The 16682-nt window shown below is 41.0% G+C and overlaps 1 protein-coding gene across 1 annotated transcript; it reads left to right on the top strand.

Annotated features, from left to right (window-relative positions):
• The first annotated feature begins 4398 nt into the window (after nt 1–4398).
• Nucleotides 4399–16063, top strand: ttc21b (tetratricopeptide repeat domain 21B). The gene is made up of 29 exons (XM_041950179.1): nt 4399–4553; nt 4996–5125; nt 5233–5343; nt 5446–5612; nt 5774–5896; nt 6296–6453; nt 7594–7678; nt 7827–7925; nt 8057–8249; nt 8363–8460; nt 8776–8976; nt 9225–9354; nt 9436–9593; nt 9834–10058; nt 10586–10824; nt 11294–11366; nt 12425–12535; nt 12620–12758; nt 13182–13288; nt 13483–13671; nt 13888–13998; nt 14093–14174; nt 14260–14410; nt 14491–14652; nt 14761–14956; nt 15069–15293; nt 15462–15582; nt 15673–15740; nt 15821–16063. Exons 1-29 carry the CDS (start codon nt 4530–4532, stop codon nt 15896–15898), a joined length of 3954 nt encoding a protein of 1317 aa, XP_041806113.1. The 5' UTR covers nt 4399–4529; the 3' UTR covers nt 15899–16063.
• The last annotated feature ends 619 nt before the right edge of the window (nt 16064–16682 follow it).

The raw sequence follows: 16682 nt of genomic DNA, 5'->3' as shown, positions 1-16682 counted from the left end.
TATGCGTAAAACATTTGTTTATTTTATCATGCTGTGTACAAGACATTCATATATTGTTTTGATGTATCTAAGGTCCAGTTTGGTTTAACAACTGTTTCTTTATGTGTTAGCTGTGAGAGCAGGGATAGAGGTGGATTATAGAGTGAGACTAATTGCCCAATGGTTGGCTCATTATTCTTTGTTTACTTTGATTACTTTTTTTGCCATTACTTTTTCCAGTAGGAATCACCCTGTTATCATCTGTGTTCTGATGAAACTGTGTGTCTCTCGCTATTGTTCGTCCTACAATTCGATCAGGAAGTGAATATTAAGACAAGATGAAAGCAAAAATGTTAGTCACTTTGTCAGAGCTGCTAGTCCAGAACATAAGAGAGCAGCTGTTTATGAGTGTTCGTTATCCACATTGATCAGGGCCTGAGCTTCTCTGCAGCTGAGGGCGGCATTTGTCTTTTTGTTATGAGCAGGTACAGTATACGCCATGTCCACCCATGCAACATGTTTACATTTATAGAAGTCTGAAGTGATTTTCTTGTGATATACCGTGATCTGCAAAGCTTTATTCACACGAGACCAGTGCAGAGGTCCTACAACTGATATAAAATAATATATTCTTTTTCTTAATGAGAACATTAATTCAGATAAGCTCTGATGAATCCACAGTAATTCTATAATAACCAGTGAGAGAATCACTGGGCGCAGCAGGGCCAGAGGGCCACTCTCATACATCTCTGGTTCAAAAGGCACCAGAAGGAAAGGAGAGGCTGATGCTTGTAGTTATAGAGTGCTGAATGTGTTTGAGAAAAATCTGAAAGGAGAATTTACGCATTCAAGACAAAAAGTCATTAATACCATGATGAATTTACATTCTTTTCCTGCATGCCTCTTATTTTAAGCATGAGTCAGCCCGTGTACATTAAAAATGTGCTGTCAAACATGGCCCATCCTCATATAATCCCTCATATGCATAAATGAAAATATGTCAGACAAATCAAAGCTTCTCTCTATAATAGTCAGAGTTCACTTTTGTGGGTTCAATGTTTTGTTCAGCTGCTCCAAACAGTCTTTAAACAGTCTGATCAGAAAGTCAGAGCACAGCTAAGTGTTTATTTCTTTACAACAGAGTTAACACACACTTTTTTCTCATTGTGATTATTTATCAGACGCTAAAAAAGTGCATTTTTCAGAGCCAGTGCCCTACTTCAACTGTACTTCATCTCTGTTTGGTAAACTAACATCCCAGATCTCATGCAGGCAAGGATTCACGACTGTACTTGAATGAAACTGATGAGTAATTGTCAGACTGTCATGATCGCTTTGAGTCGAGTGAGAGGAGTGCTAACCGCATTTAGAGGCATTAAGCATCAACTTTTACAATTATAAGCTTTATGACTGTTACAATGCTGATAGCTACCAAACCGCAATCAGCATTAGTGTCATTTCAGAACCTATAAAACGTTGAAGTTATCAGTGTCCATTTCGCGTGCAAAATGTAATGAGCACTCAAACTGTAAATGGTTCAACTTCTATTGATCTCTTGACGTATTGAAAGCACTTATGAATGTATGACTTCAAATTATCTTGAGTGACATGACAATTCTCTGTGCAAACATTTCCTCAAAATATATTATTCACTCCTGGCCAGGATGGGAGCTTCTGATAATGAGTCCAGGCTTATGATATGTTCATTTCATTTTGAATTACGTTTTAGCAAACATCTGAACACGAAGCTGGAACCTGGTTTTTTGAGTGTGCTTTGTGGCTCCTGCCGGAAACTATTAGCATCTTAAGTGGGTGGAACATTTTATTAATTATTAATAAGAGTCCAAATATTCATTACAGTTCAACATCTCTTTTACCTATGGTGGCTGCTGAAACCTGAGGGCCGTAAACAAGAGGCTGATGGCAAAGAGCTGATTATTCCTGCCAATCTGTCTCACAACACTGATGTGATTCGTAGTTTTGCACCACACCCACTCACAGTACTTTATGGCTCACATCTTGTTTTCCTGTCAAGCCAGTCAGCAGAACAATTGAGCTGTCTCTGAATACATGTTTGCCAGTGTGCTCTCACAACTCAAGTCATTGTAACAGAAACAAACAGGCCAAACGATTCGATGGCGAACGTCAAAAATTATTTTTCTGTAAAAATGCTTGTCATCAACCAACTGATGTAAGAGAGCTGATGTACTAGCTCATGACTGAAACCAGCACACAGCACCACTGATAGCAACAGGTGGGGTTACAGATTGCCTTTTTTAATGACCAGTAAATCAAGAGTGATTCTGCAGATTCTCCTTGCTGGTTGCCCAGCAACATGACATCAAGCTCCTCTGTCATACTGCATTAGGGTGGAAGGTCGGAAGTTGGTCTCCCTTCCCCGCCCTGGGAGTCTCGCAAGCAGAGCAATAATATGTGGACATGTTATATGTGAAAGGATGTCTATTTGGCTTGGGATCCCGCCACTGGCATGCATGGTGGGGCAGAATGGAAAACAATTCAGAGAGAAATCTGAGAATGCTACCCATAACGGCTCACTAATTTTATTTGCTGTAGATAGATGGGAAGAAAATCCCATTAGATTAGGTAGCGGTGAGTACCCGCCTACCTTGCCAGTGTGCTAATAGACAGACACACACATACACACACTGACTTTTTATCTCAACCGCTAAATCGCACACACTCACACACATACACTCGTTCAAGTGAACCACTCCCTCAGTAACTCACAACAGCACACACAAACGCTGCAGTTTACACACAAGTCGGAAGACAGCAGATGATTGCACAAATCCTTCTTTGTGTTCATCACACATTACAAGAATACAGTTCCTGCAAATATTAAATTAGCACGTGTGCCATCGAATTTCAAGCAACTTTTTTTTTATTGCAATACATATGGAAAAAGAAATAAAAGAGTTCATTAGCAAGTGAGCTGCTTGTATTATTGGACATGGCTCTTTGATCAATAATGGTCTGTACAAACCACAATGGATATAGCCATTAGAATGCTACAGCAGCATATCCCAGGGGGTACATATTCCACGGTCTTTCCTCTAATAGGTTTTCAAATGCATTCTTTGTAAGTGCAACAACACATGCAGTATTTATTGCTCTTTGCTAAGTACAACACCTTCATTATCTACCATGTAACTACTCTGTGCGAGAAGCATTGAAAATCTAATTTATTTTTGTTTGGATTAATGAAACGATAAATGCGAAATAGTTCATATCAAATAGATCATATTTATTGAGTGTATTAATAGTGAAATAACTTCTTGCAATATGGGTTCAAAGCTGTGAGCTAAATTGTGTGACACAGCGCACAGACATTTACCATTGCTGCACATGCTCAGAGCTCGATACCAACCTGATTTACTCTTCCATTGATGTGTGCTGCAGAGAGTAATGATTATGTGCCACAGTTGGCGCTAAATAGTATCTGACAAGGCATGGAAAGGTCTCTCCTGGAACAGTTGCACCCTATGCTGCACACTGGCTGCTCCTGCCATGGACTCAACACTGCAGACACCAAGAGTTCATACCTAACAGTCAATGCACGGTGTTGCATAACACTGGGCCGCCAATTATCACTGGCTGGATGGAAACATGTTTCCACTGCGCATGGTAGACTATGTAAGGATGTGTTAGTAGGTGCAAATTTGCAAATGTATGTTACACAACAACAAAAATTAGATGTGACCATTATCTTTAAGTGTATTTCCTAAACTGAGGAGGGTAAATTGTGTAGTCTGGGAAGCAGAACGCCAGCCCAACAACAAGCCTACTGACCACATTAATCCAACCACTGTGAGTGTAATCCACAGGTCATTTCCATATAATCAAAGTAGGTTTAACTTTGACATGCAATATGACCTTAACGCAAAACATGATATCTTGTAATGTGTAATACACATGCGCACATCCTCCCCCTACACCTTTCTTACCTGCAAAATACGTTTTTATTATTGAGCTATTACTATCACCACTAGTTATTGTAGTAATTTTATCAGCGGTGGTAGTAGCAGCAGTATCAGTAGGCGACCGCATTTTATAAAAGTATGACTGCGCCACCTGGAGATACAAAAGCGAAACTAGCTCACATGTAAAAGATGGCGTCCGCGGACGTTTTCAATGCCCTGACTTTTGACTGCCAGGCTTGCTAACGCTGAGAGACTCAACACTGCTTACCAGTCATCGCCCAACAAAATTTGGCAATGAAATGTTTGATACAGGATGCACTAATAGTATACACTTGGGTTGGGATTTTGATCAGCCTATCACACTAAAGTGTTGGACATACGAGCAGCAGGACAGGAAAAGGTACCTGAAAGAGTAAAGTCAGGGAAAAAATCCTACCCAACAGTTGTTACTTAGTTACCGAGCAACGCTAAAGGAGTCGGTGCAAGATGGCGAAGACACCAAGGAAATTGCAATAACATCATTCTTATGCTAAAGTACAGTGCAAACAATGTAAAATGAGAGTTATTTTCGCGTCTCTTGTTGTTTAAGCACAAAGCGTCTTAGCCAAGATGGAGGATGAAGAGACAGCGTTGGTAAGCGAGCATGTTTTAATGATGCAGCACCATAGGCTCCAGGCGATGAGATTGAGAATCACCCAGTCCAAATTAGTTAACGTTACTGTAATTTAGCCACGTGTCTGTGGCAAAATGTTGCAGAGAATAAGATGTACATTGGACAGCACCTTTCGTCAGCCCTTTCAAAACGTTTCATATTAGCTGTGGTGAAAAATGACATCGGCTAACGTTACTGACGTTGTTTAACGTTAACAAAGTTAGCTAACATATTGCTAGTCGAGATAAGCACAGGGTCCCTCTTCTAACTTTGGTTTGCATGCTACTTTGCTCTGTTGTGAAAAGGACACTGGTTGCAGCATGTGATTGAGAGCGTATTAACTGTTTTTTGCTAGCTTTACTAGCTAACATCACCGTCTTTAAACTCGTACAAACGCAGTACCTTCTCTGTGTTATTCCACAGGCGTTGATCAGGAGCTATTGCTATGAAAAGTACTTCAATCACGCTGTAAACGCTGCAGAAGCTGCTCAGAGGAAATTCACCAATGTTCCCATCGTCAGTTTTTTCCATGCCTATGGTACCCTGATGCAAGGTAAGCTTGAAAGAACCAAATAAAATAAGAACATGGCCACTTTCTACGTAGACCAGTGTCTCTTTGCCCTCTGTCATGTTTGCATTTATGTCATTACTGTACAACAGGTCAAATTCAAGAAGCCACAGTAGAGTTTGACACAATAAGAGATAGTCCAGATGTGGCTCTGTGCACATTAATGGCCCTTGTCTATGCTGAGAAAAAAAAGACAAATCCAGGTAAGGCAGCATGGTCCCTTCATTCTTGTCACAAATGTTTGCCCAAACTCTTTTAAAGGACTGCACACACTTGTTGGTAAAATTCTGTCTTTGTGTTCACAGACAGAGAAGTCATTCAAGAGCTTGATGCTAAAGTCAAAGAGGATCGCAAAAGTGCGTCTCCCAAGAGTCTGTACCATGCTGGGATGTTTCTCTGGTTATTAGGGCGAAATGATAAGGCAAGGGAGTACACAGAGAGAATGATCAAACTCTCCAATGGCTCTAGAGAGGTGAGATTCGTATTTTTGTCATGTTTGAGAAATGCATCAGTATTACCTTTAGCTTTTTTATGTAAAGTCTTGAATTGCTTGTAATGATAAGCAGGACATTCTGGCTTGTCATGTATTTGCACTTTTGTAAACCACTTTTATGATTGATATTTGTTGCTCAGGGGAAAATCCTAAAAGCCTGGATAGATTTGACATCTGGTAAAGACGCCTATGCCAGAAAGGCTGGAAAATACTTTGATGAGGGACTGAAAGAAGGCACAGATGTTTTTGCCCTGATGGGAAAGGTGAGATGGGAGTTGCAAATCCATACTGACTAGTCTTCTCAGCCACATCTGAAAATGTTACAATGCTGTAATTTCTCATATATTCTATGCTTTTACAGTACTTATTGTGTTTGACTCAGTATTTTATTTATTGTCTGTGTTGCTATCACTGTATGCAGTGTATTTTAGTGTTTACTTCAGCTATTCCGTTTACCATATGATATACTGTATGTTATAGTTCCTTTGGACAGTACATTACTTGGATCATTCTGCTGTAACTGTGAAAATATTGCTTACATTTTTCTCCCTGATAGGTTGATTTCTTTTAGATGTTTCGTTCATGTTAAAAAGTAAAGTAATAGTCATGTTTTATACCAGCTTGTGTTGTATGATGATTAAGCGACATTTTCTCTGTCCTAGGCACAATACTATGAATATCGTCAGAACTACTCGGGAGCATTGGAGATGGTTAACCAGGTCATTGTTAGCTTCCCTGGATTTTTGCCTGCCCTCATCAAAAAGATGAAACTGTTGCTCAGCCTTCAAGACTGGGAGCAAACCATAGATGCAGCACACAGGTAACTGATTAGGCAGTTATGAGGTCTCTCCCAAATCATACACAGGTCACATCTCTCTGAGTGCAAACTCATCTGAGCTCTCTTCCCCAGACCAAGAATCTTAAGGAAGGGTACAGTGTCTCTGGCGAGTTCATAAAGGGCAAAAACATTTGTAATCACCACCAGGGATGGCCGAAAAAGTGCAGCCTGCCTCTACTGCCTTTACTAATGGCTCAGCATTCAAGTGCAAATGAAACATTAGCGTGATGCCTTGGACCAGTGCATACTGATTAAGCCATTGTTTAAGCTCTCCCCTCTGGACTGTGGCCAGTGTCAGACAGCATAAAAAGGCCTTTGAGCCAAAGTGCAGAAGTCTAACACAATTCTAAAGATTCGCTGCTTCAGCTTTTCTGAGCAGGAGGAAGAGTGATTGCTCAGGTTGCACCAAGTTCATAGCCACTGTGGTGCCCTCATTGCGATGCTGTGACATAGGAGGGGTGCAAGCAGCATACAGTATACCTTACATCCTTTGGCAGCCCTCACAGTTCCTTTTAGTTTTAACCCATTAATGGCCACATTGGAATTTTATCATTTCCTTTAGAGCTCTTAAAGTACAAGCTGAGCTAAGCACAAATCCATTGAAATCTTTCAAATAAGCAAAGTATGAAGCTGTAGCCTATAGCTTTTCTTAGCATCCTTGTTTTAGTCATTAGTCACAAGGGATCATAGGAACCTCTATTTCCACTAATGGGAAACATGATGAAATGAGTAACCTTGTGTGACTAACAACTAAATATAGTATGATACAGAAATGGCTGAATCTAAAGAACTACAAGGAGTGTGGGGGACCACTGGATTCAAAACAATTTCTAATTCCATTAATATTAGTATTGTTTCAATGTGTGTGTGTGTAGCCACATGTCTTGACAGTTTCCACAGCAATTTTTGTGTTTCAACTTCTAACGGAAAAGAAATCTTTGGGGCTTTCCATAACATACTGAATATAGTCATAAATCATATTGGGCGTTATCTGTCTGGGAGCTCAACACAGTGCTGCACCAGTATCAGATAGTCTATTCCTATTCAATCAAGGATATTCAAGCTTATTAAGTGTAGTGAAGTAGATGGACTTCATTCACAGCACCTTGTGTCATATTTCAGGCTTTTACAGAAGGATAAAAATAACCTGGAGGCACTACGGATGCTAGCTCTACATTCTTTATGTAGAGAAGGAGATATTGCTGAGGTGAAGTTCACATTTTCACATGTTCATACTTTGAACTCATGCACATCAGCAGGAATCCAAATGAAATTGTAAATACTGGCATTTATGATGGAGCTGTGGCAAAGTGCTCATCAGTTTACAGAAACTGTCTTTATATTCCCCTTGGCAGTCAGTAAAGCAGCTTTCAAACCTCATCAGCAGCTTGGAGATCCTGGAACCACACAACCCAGAGCTTTTCTACAGGATGTCTCTAGCCTTCACCCGTGTTGTAAGACAATTGTCTGTATTCTTTGTAAATTCTTAATCCTGCACCTTTTGGTCCTCTTTAGTTTTGAAGAGTTGTTTGGCTTGCATTGAATTTCAGCATGCAAGGTGTTTCCTGTTTTTGTTTTGCCATAGTGTGGACGAAATGAGAAATTGATTGAGCAGACATTTAGGATGGTGGACAGAGCCTTCTCCGTGGCATCAGGGGATTCCGATTTAGCCACAGAGTTGGGCTACCAGATGGTTCTTCAGGGCAGAATCAAGGAGGCTATGAAGTGGTACAAGACCGCCATGACTTTGGATGAGACAAGTGTTTCTGCTTTGACTGGTATCGTATTACAGCACTTGAAGAGTTGTCTACAGAACAATCAGAGTCAGTACATCTTTTTTTTTTTTTTAAATCTCTGAAGATCTGACATTTTTTATATCTTTGGTTTGCAGGTATAATTCGTTGCCAGCTGATAGAGGGCCACCTTGAAGATGCAGAACAACAGCTGGAATTTCTCACAGAGATTCAACAATCTATTGGAAAATCAGGGGTAATGTCTCTATAAATGCTGACACTTGAGAGAATCCTAGATGAAGAGGCTTATCATGGTTTTGAATCATTATGCTTTTAAGCAAAAGCACCTGGAAGGATAGGCAGCAGCTGCTCCTGTGGGTCTTCAGTAGCTTCTCTTCAGTTATTCTTCCTGGGAGTCTTTTTTTATTTTTTTATGATGACGTCTTTGATCTGTCTTGTGCAGAATACACTTGTTAACTTTTCCTCCCTGCTTCCTTTCCTATAGCGCTTCTCTTATTTTTGCTTTTCTCGTTTTTTTGTTAATCTCTTTTTTTTCCTACCACCCATTTAGGAGCTACTTTACCTACGTGCCATTCTGGCAGTGAAAAAGCGCAGGTCCCAGGAAGAGGTCACCAATCTGTTGAATGATGCAGTGGACACACACTTCTCCAACCTGCAGGGTCTGCCTCTGGGAGTGGAGTACTTTGAGAAGCTGAACCCTGACTTCCTGTTGGAGATTGTGAAAGAGTATCTTGCACTATGTCCAACTAAGGTAAGACTGGGAGGCTCGTCAATGATAGTGTGTCCATTGGTCCTTAAAATGTGAATTCCGTGCCTTAAATTTGGGCAGTGTAAGAGAGCTTCGGGCAATTGTGTATTTAGTTTGCTAATAATGATTGTGTTTTTTATTTCACACATTTGGGAACAGTATGATAGGGATATGCATACTTAATCATCTTCTAATGTCACTGATCATTAAACACTTTGCAGTAAATAACATTTTTACTGTGCTTGTTTAAGCCTCCAGCCCAGGGCCAGCCTCCTGCTCCTCAGCTCCAGCACTGTGCAACATTGTTGGATACTGTGGTCAAGATTGTGCCTGGTGTCCCTCAAGGGGTCTTCCTGCTCGCCAAAGTCCGATATCAGTCTGGTGAGCTCTGCATTTAAAATATGTTTTGCTTTCTTTTTTGCAAATGCTACTTTAAACTGCATTGCTTCTGTGTTCATACAGGTGACATTGACGCTGCCCAGAGCAGTCTACAACATTGTCTGGACCAGTGTCCCTCTCATCCAGATGCTCATCTGCTAATGGCGCAGATCCATCTGCTGCAGGGTAACTTCACGTTGTGTTCCCAGTCTCTTGAACTCTGCCTCAGCCATAACTTTGAGGTAAGATCACCATCAGCATGGACAGGTTTATTGTCATAAACTGTTTATGAGACTGTGTGCGTTCAGGCTCTTATTTGACCCACAGCAAAATAAGTAAAAGTGCTTAATTATACTTTGAAGGTATTGGCAGCGCTGGTAGAATATCAGTGTGTATTGTATTCTGAAATGCCAACAGTTCACAAATGTTGTGATTATGTAGTCAGGTTTTGACTTATGCACTTGACTTCTTGTCCATTCCAGATCCGAGAACATCCTTTGTACCACCTGATCAAGGCTCAGGCTAAGAAGAAAATGGGTGAGCTGACAGAGGCCATTCAGACGCTGCAGATGGCCATGAGTCTTCCAGGTGTCCGCAGAGCTGGATCCTCATCCAAATCCAAGAACAAGAAGATTGAGCTGAGTCCCGCTGACTGTGTCTCTGTCTTCTTGGAGTTAGCTGAAGCCCTGTGGCTCAATGGAGAACAGGTACGACACTGAGTTTTGCTGGAAGACAGCTTGTACATGATGCTATCCTGTTTAATTTAAAGGTGTGTAGATTTCGGGTTATCTGTTGGCTGAAATGGAATATAGTATTAATTATTTTGTTTTCATTAGTGTGCAATCATTGTGTTTTTGTTACCTCAGAGCTCTTTATGTTTAGAGAGGGAGCAGGTCTTCTTCCACTGAATCTGTCATGTTGCACCGCCATGTTTCTACAGTACTCAGGACAGTCAAATCGAACTCTGGCTATAGAGAGGGCATCTTACATTTTTAGCAGCCTTTATAGGGGAGAGTGAGGCGAGAGGTATTCAGCTGGTTGTAATCTGCAAGCTCACCACTAGATGCTGAAACACTAAATCCTGCACACTGGACCTTTAAAGTTCCAGATATTGTTCTTTATGTTTTCTTACGTGAAGTAGTGCTGTAGGGTACTCTCCTGTGAGGTTACTGCATATGGTCTGGCCTTGAAGGAAAAGTACAGTAAATACTTATGAATGGCTTTAATATCCCAGCATGAAGCAGCGAAGGTGATGCAGGATGCCATCAATGAGTTCTCGGGAAGCCCTGAGGAGCTACGTGTCACCATTGCCAATGCAGACCTGGCCCTGCTGCGGGGGGACACCGAGCTGGCGCTGAGTATGCTCAGGAACATTACCCCTGAGCAGCCCTACTACATTCAAGCCAAGGAGAAAATGGGAGACATATATCTGAACCACAGAAAAGAGAAACGTCTGTATGCAAGCTGCTACAGGTGAGCAGTAAATCTGGATGCAAATGAAGAAAAAAAGCATACTGAAATCTTAAATCAACCTGGCGTAACATCGTAGCTGAACATATGAGCGACTCCATCTGAAAGCTAATGCATTGTAAATGTTTGTCTGAACAGTAATGGCAAAAACTTAATTAAATACATGACTCTAGGATATTCAGCCGTAATGCACCTTTCATCCATAATAGCATTTCATCCAGCTGTCTGTAGTAGCATCTAGAAGACCACAAAACATAAAGTAAATCAAATCAAATTTTAACCAAAGCCATTCATGTAGTAAAGAAGACATGTGCACAGATGTATTCCAGTCTTGTGCGGCTCTCTGATGCTACTTGTATCAACAGCTGAGATGTAGTAAAGCATGACTGAACCTCAGACCAGTAGAGACATACTGTATGTCTGCATAATGAAGTACACCATATGTGATGTGATATGTCTGTCTTTTCTCCAGAGAAATGGTGGAGAAGCTGCCCAGCCCTCACACATACCTCTTGCTCGGTGATGCCTACATTAACATTCAAGAAGTAAGTGAGAGATGTGATTCATCTCTGTCTTACAAGATATTTTTTTTATCCAATAGCTGCTGATTTGTTTGGATATTGGCTAATGCAAAGGTGAAATGAAAAGCTGTCCTTGATGGAGCAATTATAAATAGATGAGTTATACAAATGTTAAGCCTCCTTGTAATGTAACCACTGTTATGAGTTTCATTATACATTCCTGTTCTTACCATTCATATAAATTCATATTTTCTTTTCCACTGTGCTGTGTTGGAGCTATAATGAAGTCCATCAGTTTTGCCTTGAAGGGTTAGTGTCTAAAAGGAACATGTGACCTCCCTCTGCAGTTGGGAGCAGTGTGAAGAATGAACAGAATAGTTTAGGGAATGCTTTTCTGTAAAATATAAAAAACATACAAGGAACGCTCCATGATGCTACTGCCGGTCTTTCTGAAAGAGGAGGACATTTACGATGGGCCAGGAAAAGACTGCATTTCTGGCCGAGTGAGCTATTAGACTGTGAAGTTTTGTCATGAAACATTATCCACAATTTGCACAACATTGTTTAGACACACTGTGTCCCCATCATCACCACCCTCATGTTAAAATCACCCACTGCATGTTAGTTCACAGGGAATCATTAACAGCACACCGCCTTTAAAAAGAAGCCTAACAAATATAATTAACAGCTTATGATTAGGTCAGAGGGAACTACAGTATGAGACGGGGACACAGTATTTATATTGGCTATATAAAGGTGAAAACAGGATTAACAGTTTCCACACAGTGTAAAAGGAAAATAAGCATCAACCAGGCAATACTTGAGAAAAAGTTTAAGAAAACATATATTCTTATTCAGAAATAATTAGAAAATCAGCTGTTTTACTTTATCTAAATTATCTGTCTTATCTTTACCCAGCTCTTCATTTAAAGCATTCAACAGGCTAGTGTGCCTCATGCTTAAGCGCTCGGGTGTTTACAACAATTTGTAAATAATGAAGCGTATTAGACTTCCCAAATAATATTTACAAGAACTTCAAACCAGCACCAAATTGTGACGCCACTCACCGTGTTTATCCTCAGCCAGAGAAAGCCATTGAAGTTTATGAGCATGCTCTGAAGAAAAACCCCAAAGATGGTGCTTTAGCCAGCAAGATTGGAAAGGCCCTGGTCAAGACTCATAACTACCTCAAGGTTTGTTCTGTACACTCATTTAAAGATAAACATGATTCACTCACAGAAAAAAAAAAGTGTTGACACAAGACTGCTGTCACACAGGCAATAAATTACTACGAAGCAGCCCTGAAGACTGAGCAACAGAACTTCCTGCGCTATGACCTGGCTGAGCTGCTGATGAAGATGAAGCAATATGAGCGCTGCGAGAGAGTCCTGCATGAAGCTCTGGCTCATGAGCCAGGTACTCAAGAAGTCACAGTATTTCACACACACAGTCAACTCCTGACGTCAAACAGCACAATCAGGAGAGAATGTAGTCATGATGGTAGTTTGTGTGCAGACATGATGTAAATAATGCTTAAGTACAAACATGAGTTTGCTGATGCTATCATGCTGTCCTTTGTTTCACCAAAAACCAAAGTAGATCTTTTTTAATTGGTTGCTTCCCCTTTCATTGTTAATGATTGATAAAAATCATGGGGTGGGGGGCATGAACTTTTTTCAGCTTCTGATGGGGGGCATGGCAGAAAACACTTGAGAACCACTTGTTTATAGCTATGCAATGTGAATGAATATGTAAAGCAAATCAAAACATCTCTCTGCTGTGTTTCAGATAAAGTATTTACTGATCGACTGTTTTCACATTTTTCTTCAACCCACCCAGTGAATGAGCTGCTTGTGCTCTCTGATGATTGCCGTTACCTGGTCCTGTTGGCAAAGATCCAAAATAAGGTTGACAAAAATGAGGACGCTTTACTTTCTCTACAGAGAGTGAGTGGTTCATTTATATCAGATATTTTTCATGATCATTTGCAAGAAAACCTTACTGCTCTGCTAAAAAGGCAAACGTAAACGAACGCAAAGCAGCAAGTTTCAGTATTCTCACACTTGTTCCTGCAGCATCGACGAGGATGATGCCTGTTATTGTTGCATTCAAAATGTGGTTGTGTCTTTGCCGCGTACAGGCCCGAGATGTGCAGGCCAAGGTGCTGAAGCGGGTGCAGTTGGAGCAGCCTGACGCTGTCCCCGTGCAGAAGCAGCTTGCCGCCGAGATCTGTGCCGAGATCGCTAAACACTACACGAGTCAGAGGGGCTATGAGAGAGCAGTCAAATTCTACAAAGAAGCTCTTGTGTATTGTGAGACTGATCGCAAGGTCAGCGCAGCTGAATCAAAAACGTCCTGTGTCCTCTCTGCAGCTGTGGTTAACAAGCACTGGCGTCTTTTAGAGTCTGGTGCTTGTGTTTGTGAAATTTTGAGATCTTAGTTGTTGATAGTTTGATTTAATTGAACAGTCTCATTTATCTACCCTGCATTATTCCAGCAGCAGTGTTGTCACATGAATGCAAATGAACGCTCTCTGTGCTCCTAGGTGATGCTGGAGTTGGCACGGTTGTACCTTACTCTAGATGAGGTAGATGCATGCCAGGAGCAATGCAGCGTCATTTTGAAGAATGACCAGTTCAATGAAGATGCAACTCTGGTTTGTTCTAGATATTTTCCTCCCCTACTTTTGATCATAACGCTTTTTTGAACAAACGTATCGACGCTATTCCTTACATATGTTTTGTCCTCAGATGATGGCTGACATTATGTTTAGGAAGCAGGACTATGAACAGGCAGTTTTCCACTTTCAGCAGCTCCTGGAGCGCAAACCAGGTGCAGTGTATTTATGGTGAATGTGAGACGATGATTTGACCTTCTCTAAATGAAAAGTACCATGACTTACACCTGTTGCTTTCAGACAACTACCCAACACTGTCACGTCTCATTGACTTGTTACGGAGGGCTGGAAAGTTGGAAGAAGTCCCCAGATTTGTTGATATGGCAGAAAAACATTCTTCCAGGACTAAGTTTGACCCTGGGTTCAACTACTGCAAAGGACTTTATCTTTGGTAAGCTTGGAAGAGCGTTTCCTCTGGAATATGCGGCATCCGTTTTAAGATCAGTGACTGAACTTGTGCTTGTTGCTCAGGTTCACGGGAGAATCAATTGATGCTCTGGGACACTTCAACAAAGCGAGGAAAGACAATGACTGGGGTCAAAATGCTGTTTATAACATGATTGAAATCTACCTGAACCCTGACAATGACACCATTGGGGGAGAAGTATTTGAAAGTTTAGATGGTGAAATTGGGTGAGTTACAGAAGGAGCATACTGAGCCTCTAGACACATTACAGTATATATTCTTTTGTTGGAAAACCAACAGACTTACTTCCAGTGCTCACCCTTGTCTTTGAGCAGGAACTCCACAGAGAAGCAGGAGTCACAGCAGCTCGCTTTAAGGACAGCTGAGACGCTGCTGAAAGAGTTGAAGCCTCAGACACCGGGTGGACACACACAGCTCCGCATCCTGGAGAACTACTGCTATCTGGCAACTAAGCAGAAGACCAGTATAGAGAAAGCACTGGGTGTTTTCACAGAGATTGCAAACAACGAGGTATGTAAAGTTGAGATGGTGTGCATGAGTAACATCACTCATGATGTATGATGATAGCGGGGGGAGGTGTCACATTCATCCTGTCCAACCAGGATTCTCTGTTTGGATTCAGAAAGACCACGTGCCGGCCCTGTTGGCCATGGCAACAGCTTATATGATGCTAAAACAAACCCCCCGAGCCAGGAACCAGCTCAAACGCATAGCTAAGATGAACTGGAGCATCGTTGACGCCGATGAGTTTGAGAAGAGCTGGTTGCTCTTGGCAGACATCTACATCCATTCGGGGAAGTATGACATGGCCGGGGACCTCTTAAAGAGATGCCTCAATCACAACAAGGTCAGCCTGAAAATATTGTCGCTGCTTAAATGTGATGTGGTTTACAAGGCAATCCAATTTACACAGACCCCTTGTCCCCTTAATTTGGAGATTTGTGCTGCTTTATAATGCATTGGCCGTCTTTTATGTAAATGTCTTTTCGATAATAATTGCCTTTTTTTTCCACAGTCATGCTGTAAAGCCTATGAATATCTGGGCTACATAATGGAAAAAGAGCAGGCGTTCCATGATGCAGCACTCAACTATGAACTGGCTTGGAAATATGGAAATCAGACTAATCCAACGATTGGTATGTCATCCAAAATCAAACGTCCAGTTCTGTTTATAATGAGATTAAGAGAGTTATATTTTTACCATGTAACGTCTGTTTTTATTTCAGGATACAAGCTCGCTTTCAACTACTTAAAAGCAAAGAGGCATGTTGATGCCTTAGATGTGTGTCATAAGGTGAGACACCTGTGGGTATTTACAGTTTGGGAGATCAGATCTGTTTTTATCCTGTGAATCATCTTTGCTTCTGTCCGCAGGTTCTGGCTGCTCATCCAAATTATCCAAGAATCAGAAAGGACATCCTGGACAAAGCTCGTGCTGCACTGAGATCTTAGTGCTGCAACTTTGTGTGTGTGCAAGAGAGGGCTATGACGCCACTGTTTCTGTTACTTTGATTAAATCCACTTTTATTGTTTGGCTTTTACTGTCAGCTTAAAAGAGAGTGCAGTTATTTGTATCATTTCTTTAGGAAAACCCCCTTACACACATTGCTATGTCATGTTTTTGTTTTGTTTTTGTTTTTTTTTTTTTTGAGTTTTTTTTAGTTTATGCTGGCAATCCTGAGGATAAACACAGTGCAGAGGGGCTCTGGCACGTGCTCAGCTGGAAGCATTACTTTTCTTTCTTTACTCACAAAACCAAACCAGCATGGACACATAAAAACAAAGGGCTCATGCAGAACAGCACTGTGTAAAGAACAGTGACATTTGAAATGTGCCTCCCTGTGTGTTACATCCATGTGCTCCATCTTGAGTTTGATATATTTTTTATTGCCTTTGAAATGCTTTCCTACAGTTTATACATCTGAAAATCAATTAAATGTTCTATCTTGTTATTACTAGGATGGAGATAAATTGCTACTGTAAAGCTTATATTTAAATAATAAAATAAAAATAATGTAGATACACGATGTTGCTTTTTCTGCCTGATTTCTTCTCTCTCCTAAAGATGTAATTACACCCTTCTGATTAGGACACAGACAGTTTGCACCATCAGTATCCCCGCAGACGATTGCCACATAGACAAACATTTACAAGCGTGACTGGAAAAAAACTGTGGGACACACTTAACACTTTAATGGACATAATAAACTGGATGCCTGCCGTGGATAGGAAGTGC

Source organism: Chelmon rostratus, chromosome 13, assembly GCF_017976325.1.
Source record: "Chelmon rostratus isolate fCheRos1 chromosome 13, fCheRos1.pri, whole genome shotgun sequence".
In the NCBI taxonomy this organism is placed as follows: Eukaryota; Metazoa; Chordata; class Actinopteri; order Chaetodontiformes; family Chaetodontidae; genus Chelmon; species Chelmon rostratus.
This window is presented reverse-complemented; position numbering and strand designations above follow the sequence as displayed.